Genomic DNA, 12060 nt, shown 5'->3' on the forward strand with positions numbered 1-12060 from the left:
ATTTCCACTATTCTATATTGGCTTTGTCTTAGCATTTTTGTCTAAATTACTCTCTATAATTAAATAATTGAATAAATGTTTAAATAAATTATTAAATAGTTAATAATAACAACATACAATTATTCAATTAATTAATTACAACAAACTAATTAATACATATCTGTTGTATCACATTATTGTATAGCATTAGATTTAATAGGTTTTATCACTATAAAAAATGTAAAAAGTAATGTTAAAATGAAATACAATTGACATGTATCAATTTGTTTGGTATTTTTTTCTTTTGTTTTTATAACTATTTAATTATTTCGCAATTTTATATTTGCAATATAAATATTTATGATTAAATATTTGCAATTCATTTAAATATTTAATTGGAATAATTTGTTTCTATGTATTTAATTGGGAGCTGCAAGCAACAAAAAACATAGCATATCAGCAGTGGTTATAGACATGATTTATTACTGATGCTTGGTGTATGGTTGTATAGTACATAGTGATATCAGACACGGCAGTAATTCATATGTTGATGAGCAGTGCAAAGTTTCCCAGCAGTCCAAATATAAAAGATTCAAGAGCAGTTGTAATTGTTGTTGAATCTGTAGAGTTTTACCCAGTTCCCCTGCAATTAAAATATGGCCTCTTGGCCTTGCTTCATGCATTTAATGAGAGGAGATCCAACAGAAGGGTTATGAAATCTCATTTAATATCTTTCTGCTCCAGAGCACCAAGTCCAAGGTAGATGTGTAGACGCCAGGAGACGATTTATTGACTTGTGTTTAATTATCATCTGCGGTTCAGTGTGGTGCGGCACCCTGTGATAATCTCACACCAGCCGCATCACTATTTCTCTTTCTCTCTCTCTCTCTCTCTCTCTCTCTCTCTCTCTCTCTCTCTCTCTCTCTCTCTCTCTCTCTCTCTCTCTCTCTCTCTCTCTCTCTCTCTCTCTCTCTCTCTCTCTCTCTCTGCTCACTAGCATCTCGATATTGAGCAGGGCTCTTTTGAAGTCAGGCGGAGGAACGCTGCTCTGCTGCTAATAGGCTCAACAGCACTGCGGAGGAGAAAGACAGCGTCAGTCTTACAACTCGCTGCTCCATCCTCAGAGACTAAAATGGAGTGTGCGGTTCCTCCATCTGATATCTCGCTCCAACATGCACCTCAGCTCTTTCCTGTAGCTTTTTGCTGACATCAAGCTCTGCTTTTTACCCAGCCGGAAAGAACAGGCGAAAATCCCGTAGCTGCCACAGTAGGTAAAAGGCTTGTGTGTGCCAATCCTCAACAGCACACCGGCCGAGAGCATATGGACCTGATGACTCACTGTGGTTAAAGGGGAAGAAATGGGAAGAGACCTGTGAAGTGCAGAGCTGCCCCTTCCGGCCAGCCTTTTTCTTTTATCAGATATTTAACAACTTCAAATATGGTTCATCCAAATATATTTATATTCTTTTACTATTTGCAAGTCTTTTTTAAAAAGAGGACCTATTATGCTAGTTTAACGACGGAAAAAAAGGTTTGACGTGCCATGCGCATGGTCTAAAAGGGTTGTACCTAATGAGTAATGGGTGTGTTTTGGGCATAACGTGCAATAAATCAGTCTCATCTCCCATTCTCTTTAAGGGCCAATTGCACTTGCACCTTGGCGGATGTGTTATTTACATGGTGGGATTTGCAAGTGGAAAAACGCTTCTCTACCGAGGAAACAAATCTGCTCATCCAATGACTCCATGCCTGCTTGCTTGTCATTACTGCAAATACAGTGGGTACAGAAAGTATTCAGACCCCCTTACATTTTTCATTGTTATATTGCAGCCATTTGCCAAAATCATTTAAGTAAAAAAATTTCTCATGAATGTACACACAGCACCCCATATTGAGAGAAAAACACAGAATTGTTGACATTTTTGCATTTATTTAAAAAGAAAACCTGAAATATCACATTGTCCTACGTATTCAGCCCCTTTGCTCAGTATTTAGTAGAAGCACCCTTGTGATCTAATACAGCCATGAGTCTTTTTGGGAATGATGCAACAAGTTTTTCACACCTGGATTTGGGGATCCTCTGCCATTCCTCCTTGCAGATCCTCTCTAGTTCTGTCAGGTTGGATGGTAAATGTTGGTGGACAGCCATTTTCAGGTTTCTCCAGAGATGCTCAATTGGGTTTAAGTCAGGGCTCTGGCTGGGCCATTCAAGAACAGTCACAGAGTTGTTGTGAAGCCACTCCATTATTGTAGCTGTGTGCTTAGGGTCATTGTCTTGTCGGAAGGTGAACCTTCATCCCAGGCTGAGTTCTGGAGCACTCTGGAGAAGGTTTTCGTCCAGGATATCCCTGTACTTGGACGCATTCATCTATCCCTCAATTGCAACCAGTCATCCTGTCCCTGCAGCTGAAAAACACCCCCACAGCATGATGCTGCCACCACCATGCTTTACTGTTGGGACTGTAATGGACAGCTGATATTTTTCTCCACACATACTGCTTAGAATTAAGGCCAAAAAATGTATTTCTTAGTCTCATCAGACCAGATAATCTTATTTCTCACCATCTTGGAGCCCTTCAGGTGTTTTTTAGCAAACTGTCATGTGTCTTGCACTGAGGAGAAGCTTCCGTCGGGCCACTCTGCCATAAAGCCCCGACTGGTGGAGGGCTGCAGTGATGGATGACTTTCTACAACTTTCTCTCATCTCCCGACTGCATCTCTGGAGCTCAGCCACAGTGATCTTTGGGTTCTTCTTTACCTCTCTCACCAAGGCACTTCTCCCCCGATAGCTCAGTTTGACCGGTCAGCCAGCTCTAGGAAGGGTTCTGGTCATCACAATCGTCTTCTATTTTAAGATTATGGAGGCCACTGTGCTCTTAGGACCCTTAAGTGCAGCAGAAATGTTTTTGTAACCGTGGCCAGATCAGTGCCTTGCCATAATTCTGTCTGAGCTCGTCAGGCAGTTCCTTTGACCTCATGATTCTCATTTGCTCTGACATGCACTGTGAGCTGTAAGGTCTTATATAGACAGGTGTGTGGCTTAGCTAATCAAGTCCAATCAGTATAATCAAACACAGCTGGACTCAGATGAAGGTGTAGAACCATCTCAAGGATGATCCGAAGAAATGGACAGCACCTGAGTTAAATATTTGAGTGTCACAGCAAAGGGTCTGAATACTTAGGACCATGTGGTATTTCAGTTTGTCTTTTTCAATAAATCTGAAAAAATGTCAACAATTCTGTGTTTTTCTGTCAATATGGGGTACTGTGTGTACATTAATGAGAAAAAAAAAAATAACTTGATGATTTTAGCAAATGGCTGCAATATAACAAAGAGTGAAACATTTAAGGGGTCTGAATACTCTCCGAACCCACTATAGGTAGGCTAATTCTGATATATGCAATGACTATCCATTTTGACATGTAGGAATTTTTATATTTATGTACACAATAACACAATAATCTTTTACATTTTAATAATTTTTAATATTTAAAAATGTTTATGTACTGCTACGCTTCCCTGTGTGTGTAATAAGCAGAGTGTTTGCCGTATATTACTAGCGCACCCTTTAAATAACACAAAAAATATTGCGCCATTGAATTTAGACCAGGTCTAAATGGCGCAGTTGTTTTCATTTGACTCAAAATCGGAACGCGCCAACTAGCAAAAAACACTTGCGTTGCATATATGATAGAGTCCACAGTCTTTAAAGTGCTATAGGTGTGTGGCCTGCTGAGTCTAAAAACGAACCTGTTTTGTTACCCCCTGAGCTTTGAGTAGTCCTGACATAAAGCCTCATAAAATATCTCAAAACTGGCAATCTGTTTTCATTTCACTGAAAGCGATTTTTATGATGGTGTAAACCACATTAAGTGTATACCAAAGCTAAATAAATCTAGTTTCAGAAGACACAGGGGAGATGTTTTTTATATCCTGCCTCCCCTGGCCATAAGGCCAGTGGTGAGGCGTTTCAGAGATCTTAGAGATCTTATATTTGGTTATAGCCAGCTTTCACTTGTATTGATCACACAGTTTCCCCCCAGTATATTCCCTTTGATATGGTCTAAGGGTTTCTCAAAAATTCTTTAGGTATTTGAGATGTCCATGACCAACCGTTTAATCTTTGAAGGTCTAAAGGCAGCAAAATGTGGCTTGCACTTCTGTAACTGAAGTTAAACATATTTTTTTCAAATATAAAACATCTTTCCTCACATCTCCCCCTCACTCTCTCATTTCTGTCAATAGGGAGATGTGAGGGAAGATGTTTCAGCCGGGACTTTTTACTGCGCCGAGCCAAAGTACTCTCAGAAGTGCTATTCCGTCATACATTATAGTTCTCCTTTTTAATCCGATTAGAAACGCGCCACGTTTTATTTTGTCACCATACTTTATCGTTCAACTATTCGTGTAACTGTATTTAAATTGGGGAAACGTGGAGGTGTTTGGTACTTCTAACTTGATCTCTGTTTGGTACCATAGTGAATGAACTGGGCTTAGTGGGCTAAGCTAAATGCTATCAGATCGTCACCGCGTGTCAGAGAGATTAAGTGCACGCACTGAGACGAGAGAGGTATGTATCAACTCGTTTAAGTTAAGGGAATAACACAGTTTAATATGAAAAGGCAGTGAAGTATACCTTTAAAGAATGCTATTATTTTCAGGGAAACGCATGGCTAAAGTTATTCCAGGCAGAGGTCCTTATAGTAAACAACAGGATATGATCGACAAATTCTTTCAAATGTTTTTTGCCACAAAATTACATTTTGTTATGTATGGGAAGCACATACTTTCTTTTTCCCGCTCTCTCTTCTTTCCCACTGAAACGCACACACATACAGTGCCGGCTCGCACAAAAACGCGTTGTCAGCGCTACTCTGAGGTTTTTTTTTTCAGTAAAATAGTTTAGCAGAGAGACGCATGGAGTGAGGTAATTCACACATTTGCTCTCTCTCTCTCTCTCTCTCTCTCTCTCTCTCTCTCTCTCTCTCTCTCTCTCTCTCTCTCTCTCGCTCTCTCTCTTTCTAAAAACGTACTGCATTAATATCTGCATTAGTCTGCTATTTTAGTGGCTCAAGCCTACATTACTAGGTCTAAAATAAAATTTTGGAATTAGCAACAGAGATTCTTTAGTTTAAAGGCTTAAAAAATTGTCCTGCTCACAAGAGCGTTTTAAGGACAAAATCTGACAAATGTCTTGAAATAAATCAGCTGAACAATGTTGTCGATTATTCCTTCCTTACTGACTGACACCCCTCTCGTAACATGAAGATTTTTGTAGATACAGACTGAATGTAAGCATGCATTGCAAAGCACATTCAGCATTCAAAAACGTGTATAAAAAACGTGCAGCGCAAACACAGAATATTCTGCTAACCTGCAATATTTAAATAGTTTTTGTGACACATTACGATGTAATAATGTATTAGTTTTAAACATTGGTTAGCACTACAAAAGGTTTGATTTAGTGAGCTGTTTTCTGTATTTGTGTTTGAGGGGGATTCTTTCATATTTCTGGGAACATTGTGAGTGTGTTGAATCCCAATATAACTCACTAATTCATGCAAGTTTTTTGTTAGGGAAAAAAGCGAAGTGTAATTTTTACCACTCCGGATTCATTTCCACATTTGGAATGTGCCATCACCCTCGTAGCACTCGAGAAGGTGAAAATGGCACTGTGACATTAGAGTAGGAAGAGATGTGTGGAAAAACATCACAACTCTGCATGTTTATGCATGACTATATGCCGTAGTCATTCAGATGAAAAGCGTCCTGCTGTGGATGTTTTTCTCTTGAGTGTGTGTGTTGTCCAGCTCAGGCTGCCATGTCCTTGACAGTTGTCTTATGACGGAAATGACCTGACCTTTTCAGTTTCACAGAGGCATCGGGATGCATCGAGTTGGCTTACACTGGAGAAGACTGACACTACAGCCGTTTGATGCCTGATGTTCCTTTAGCTAGCAAAAAATGTGTCTAACACACTTGACACAATATGGAGCTTGGCTGATTCATTAGTTAATTAGTATACACAAAAATCTCACTGACTATTTTTAGGTAATGTTATCTAAAACTTGGTAAATTAGCTTTCTGACGACATGAAGTTATAGCTGATGTTAGCACATAAACCTAAGCTAATGGTGGGATACTAGCACACAGTAACATAAAATGAAAATTGTTTTATTTTGATCTCTCAGCATTAAAACTTCTCAGTTTCCAAAATGGTCCTGCCAACTGGATTGTTGCAGTCAGTGTTTACTGAAGCAGTTGGTCTAATTTGCGTCCCCTGTCATTCCCTAACCCATTTCCTCTGCCATCCGCACCCACTCTGCTGGATATCACTGACTCCAAAGTGTCTTTCAGTGGAGGCAGGTGCCCTGCATTACCCCTCATTATGTCAGTGTATCTCCAGGACTCAAACAGCTCCATTCTCCTAATCTAATTCAGGGTGCTGTAATTTGCGTTCCTCTGGCTAGGCACAAGACGGCAGCCATCCAAGATCTTTAACAAGCTTGCAGAAATGCTTAAGTGCCTTCTAATAGAGTTATAATTCCTGCGATTGGCAGTTGTTTGTAAAATATGTTACATTTATGCCTATGTTCTGGCTGAGTGCTGCTTTCTTGTGATGCCCATTATGCATATTTTTGGTATTGCACCTGTTGCAATTCTTCATTTACCTTGTTGAGAAGACCATCTTAAAGGGATAGTTCACTCAAAAATGAAAATGTCCCCGGGATTTACTAACCCTCAAGATATCCTATGGGTTTGGACTTTCTTCTTTCAGAAAAATACAATCAGAGTTGCATAAAAAAATGTCCGGGCTCTTCTAGGCTATATAATGGCAGTGAATGTGGGTTGAGATTTTGAAGCCCAAAAAAGTGCATCCATCCATCCATCATAAAAGTAATCCCTATGGCTCCAGGGGGTTTATAAAGGCCTTCTGAAGCAAAAAGAAAAAATACCCACATTTAAAACTTAATAAACTTAAATGTCTAGCTTCCGACAGATGGCCGTACGCAACGATTTACAGCGAAAGAGTAACCCCTGACCTGACACATGATGTATTGACGAACGCAGAAGCACAGAGGATAAAACAAAACAAAACACTGGTCACGAAAGTCTTAAACGAGAACGTTTTTTGTTCCCCAGATATTTGTTTGAACTTATGCTACTCCTATATCCTACGTCGTACATCGCATCAGGGATTACTCTGAAAATTACTCTAAAATTACTGGAAATTTTAACGTCTTTCCCTTTACCCTAATGAGTTCCTGTTTTGCGGAATAGGAATTGAAGATATGAACCATATAAGGAGGCTAAACCCATCTCTCATTCTCTAGGCTCCAGACAGAGCAGCCACTTCCACTAAGATCAGTTGTCTGTTGTTATGCGAACACATACATAATATAAAGTAAATACATTCTGCATAAAGCTAAATTAATTTCCACTACATTCTTTGGGCTGGAAGTCGACTGGAAGCTCGTTATTTTAGTGTTTAAACTTTTAAATATGGATATTTTTGTTACAAAAACCCATCTCTTTGCTTCAGAAGGACTTTATTAACCCCAAGGAGTCATGGATTACTTGGATTACTTTTTTGGACTTCAAAATCAGGACCACCATTTACCTCCACACTGTAAAAATGTTTTGTAGGTTTAACTTTAAAAAGTAAGTAACCTGGTTGCCTTAAGAGTTAATTGAAATAAAAAAAATTGAGTTGATACAATGAAGGAAATTGGTTTAATAAATAGAAACTCTAACTATTGTATCTGAACCACATAAAAAATGTGAAAAATCATGAAAATAGCACAATTTGGTATTTTTCAATGCATCAAATATAACACACAATTACCCAATATGCTTTCAAAAGCTTTGAATAATATTTCACTAAAGGTTGTCGATTCTCAGAAATTGTCTTTGTATTAACTCAATTTTTTTATTTTGATGAACTCAAGATTTGAAGGCAACCAGGTAACTTTTTTTTACAGTGCATAATAAAGTTTGGAAGAGCAATAATAGTGTACTCTAATTGTGTTCGTCTGAAAGAAGAAAGTCATATACACCTAGGCTGCATTAGCTTATTACAAACAACATTGTCTATGGACTTTCTGGTGATGTTAGTTGAGCAAGTTGGTCTTACTGTGTAATCTTTTAGAGCAGATTCTTGATGGTTAAATCAGTCCGACTGTGGTTTAAGTTTGAGCAAACCTATTCTCTCTGTAGCTAAGCAACCATATTGAGACATTAGTTTTTAGTAACATTAATATGTTATAAGTATAGTTAGCTCATATATTTTAGAGTTAAACAAGCTTCCTTTTTTTCTTTCTCATCCATCATCTAACTTTTGTGTTCTTGCTAGTTTTTTTTCTTTTTTCTAAGTGATGTTTTTTCTTTGCTTTAACTGGGACTTCTGAACATCTAGTCCTCTATCCAAAGGTTTATGCTTACCAAATATATTCAAATTATTTTTATGCCAATTTTACTGCAGGCAGTAGCAAACTGTTTGTACAGAGGCACTGAAGGGAAAGGTGAAAAATGATTTTTGAAGTGTCTCCTTGCGTCTAGTTCCTACATTATATAATGTTTTCTGTTGTGTACCAGCAAAAAAAAAAAACTTTTTTCTGCATACTTAAACTATCCTGGAAGGGTAACAGATGAAAAGATCAAAAGTTTTTTTGGTGTGTGTGTGTGTGTGTGTGTGCGTGCGTGCTGTCAAATCGATTAATTGCATCTAACATAAAATTGTGTATGTATGTCTGTGCGTTTATATATATATATATATATATATATATATATATATATATATATATATATATATATATATATATATATATATACATATATATATATATACATATATACATACATACATACATACATACATACATACATACATACATACATACATACATACATACATACATACAAACACGGTGTGCATAAACTGTATATATATACACACACCGATTGGGCATGACCTCTGACAGGTGAAGTGAATAACACTGATTATCTCTTCATCATGAAACCTGTTAGCTGAACAATTTGTCCTCAAAGTTGATGTGTTAGAAGCAGGAAAAATGGGCAAGTGTAAGGATTTGAGTGAGTTAGACAAGGGCCAAATTATGATGGCTAAACGACTGGATCAGAGCATCTCCAAAACTGCAGCTCTTGTGGGGTGTTCCCAGTCTGCAGTGGTTAGTGTCTATCAAAAGTGCTTCAAGGAAGGAACAGTGGTGAACCGGTGACAGGGTCATGGGCGGCCAAGGCTCATTGATGCACGCGGGGAGCTAAGGCTGGCGTGTGTGGTCTGATCAAACAGACAAGCTATACTGTAGCTCAAATTGCTCAAGAAGTTAATGATGGCTCTGATAGAAAGGTGCCAGAATACACAGAGCATCGCAGTTTGTTGCGTATGGGGCTGCATAGCCGCAGACCAGTAGAGGTGTTATGTTGACCCCTGTCCACCGCCGAAAGTGCCAACGGTGGGAAAGTAAGCATCAAAACTCGCCCATGGAGCAATGGAAGAGGGTGGCCTGGGTCAATGAATCACATTTTTAGGGCAGTTTCGGTAGCAAAAGGGGACCAACATAATATTAGGAATAATTAGGTCATAATGTTATTTGTCCTATTCTAACTTGAAAAATGAAATGTTGCATGGAATGGAGTGATAAACTGATCTGATGAACTGGTGTGTGTGTGTGTGTGTGTGTGTGTGTGTGTGTAGGAGCTCGAGGAGCGTCTCCGGCAACAGCACCACATGGAGCTTCAGACTCTGCGGGAGGCTCACAGGCAGAACATCGAGACTCTGAAACAGCAGTCTGAGCAAGAACTGCAAACCCTCCGCTTTGAACTGGAGGATGAGGGCAAAGCCATGCTGGGTAGAGCAGCCACTAATTCACGCACACTCATTTACACACCTGCTGTAAAAAAATCTACAGAGCATGTTCTATTATTTACTCTATTTAGAATGCAATAATTAGACATTTCAGTTTAGATTTCTATAGCAGTAGGAAAATATCCTGCGTTTTGAGCTTTTTTTCATGGTGCGAGCTACTCTTTTTCTGACATGCAAGTCATTACTATGGTAACCTATCTGGATATTACAGATATTGACTACAGCATCTCTGCAAATGGATCTGATTTCATCACTTGCAAAATGAGAGTGCAGACATTTATTCCTGTTAGGACATACTGACATCAATATGTGATCAGGTTGAATTAATATGTCAACTCTTTCTCACAAAGCATTGTTCACATTTTCTCAAGAGAAATATTATTATTTTTAAAAACCTGTTTATAAATATTATATGGTTTGAGTTGGGGGGGGGGTTCACGTTATTATTTTAATTTATTTTTTCACGGTTCAGACTACAAATATGAAACTGATATGAGTCAGACAAACCAACCCAAAAGCAAAAACTAAAAATATGCCACATATATATGCCATATATCTGTCATTATTGGGTTTAAAGAAGCTAAGGAAACTAAATCTAAAATAAGAAATAATTTTAACAAATATTTTAACTGTATGTTCATAATTTAGCATTTTGTTGGTAATATTAATAATTGTTTGATTTAAAGTACATTTATATTTGCTTTGCACACTAAGCAGTGTTGGAACTAGCTATAAGAAGAGATCTACAGCTCTAATTATAGCTCAGTCTCATTGAAATATGGTATAATTGGAAGAAACTGGAAAGCAGCGTAATGAGAGAGTGCAGACAGGAAATTGCAGGTGGGGGAATGAGTGTCACTTCCATTTCCACCTGTGCTTTAGGGAAACTTGGAGATGAATGATGTTTAATTCAGCTTCAGACAGCAGTTCATCTCCCTGGAATAGTCTTGTTTTTCATTCACTGTGTCTCTCTCTTTATCTCTTTCTCCTCTCAGCATCCCTGCGTTCAGAGCTGAACCATCTCCACGCATCAGCCATTGAACACATGCGTCAGACCCATCAACAGGAAACAGCGGCTGCCAAACAGGAACTGGAGAGCGCTTTGGAGCAGAGCAGAGTACAGGTAAACTTCCCCCACAGAAGGGTTTTTATATTATCATATTTTTGCACACTGTGTATTATTATGCGGCGTCATTAATTTTAGAATTACATGCCTATAAATGTCAAATAGAAAAGCTTTAATTGTTTTGTTTTTTACATATTGATCAAATGCAAGAAATTGAATGCATCCTTGCTGAATACAATTCTTAATTTCTTAAAATCTTACTTTTTAACAGTAGTTCAGTACATTTTTATAATTATTTAGTTTCCATTCACATTATACTACACATTTTTTTAAATAAATATTTTAAAAGTATTGCTATTTTCCAGTAATTTCGCTGTAGGCTGTATCCTGGATTCCCTGCCAGTGTATTCCCATCTTTTTCCGACTGTCTCCTACGTTCCTATTGTTTCTTAATGGAGACAGTGACTAACAGTAAATTCAGCTTGTGAATGCCTTTCCAAGAAAGGATAAATCAATAGCTTTCTGCCAACATTTGGCTGCTATAAAAGAAAAAGGGCCTTAATAAATCTTCTTGTCATCTGACCTCATGTATAAGACAGTTAAACAAAAGAAACGCTGACAGGATTGTTGGCCAAGCAGCTGAAAGGTTGTAAAGTTTGAGCCTTAAGCGCAGGCCTTGGGGGAAAACATGTCCATGAAGCCCAGACACACATAGAATCAAACTGCAAAAACACTTTTGCATCTCTCCAAAACCAAATTAGGTACATTAAAATAGCTTTATGGGGCAGTTTAATTCTCACGCTCCTGGGGCTCAAATCTTTATAATGAGAACTTGCCTAATGTCTCGCAGACAACAGCAGAGGTCAAAGGGTACATTTAAAAGAGAGCCTGCAAACTCAGAGGAAACAGCATCTCTGTTTAGCTCTCTCATGAGTTCAATAAAACCTGCACTGTTGGCGTCGGGAAGAAATCTATTTTTTCTAAGCATTCACTAAGCGTTTCTAGCCACAGTGCACCATACATCATCCTGGTTTAACAAATGAGCATACACGGAAAACGCAGATGCACGTTTCTTGGGTCAAACTGTGAACATTTGTGTCTTGTGAGATTAGATTTGTTTCATGT

At 38.3% G+C, this 12060-nt stretch overlaps 1 protein-coding gene across 2 annotated transcripts in view; it reads left to right on the plus strand.

Annotated features, from left to right (window-relative positions):
- fam184ab (family with sequence similarity 184 member Ab) overlaps positions 1 to 12060 on the plus strand; it is a 159016-nt gene that overhangs the window by 106137 nt on the left and 40819 nt on the right. For both annotated transcript variants that reach the window (XM_067417968.1, XM_067417969.1), the window contains exons 12-13: positions 9699 to 9852; positions 10865 to 10992. In XM_067417968.1, coding sequence (XP_067274069.1) covers positions 9699 to 9852; positions 10865 to 10992 — 282 coding nt within the window. The remainder of the gene's footprint in view (positions 1 to 9698; positions 9853 to 10864; positions 10993 to 12060) is intronic.

Source organism: Pseudorasbora parva, chromosome 15 (assembly GCF_024679245.1).
Source record: "Pseudorasbora parva isolate DD20220531a chromosome 15, ASM2467924v1, whole genome shotgun sequence".
NCBI classification, from domain to species: Eukaryota; Metazoa; Chordata; class Actinopteri; order Cypriniformes; family Gobionidae; genus Pseudorasbora; species Pseudorasbora parva.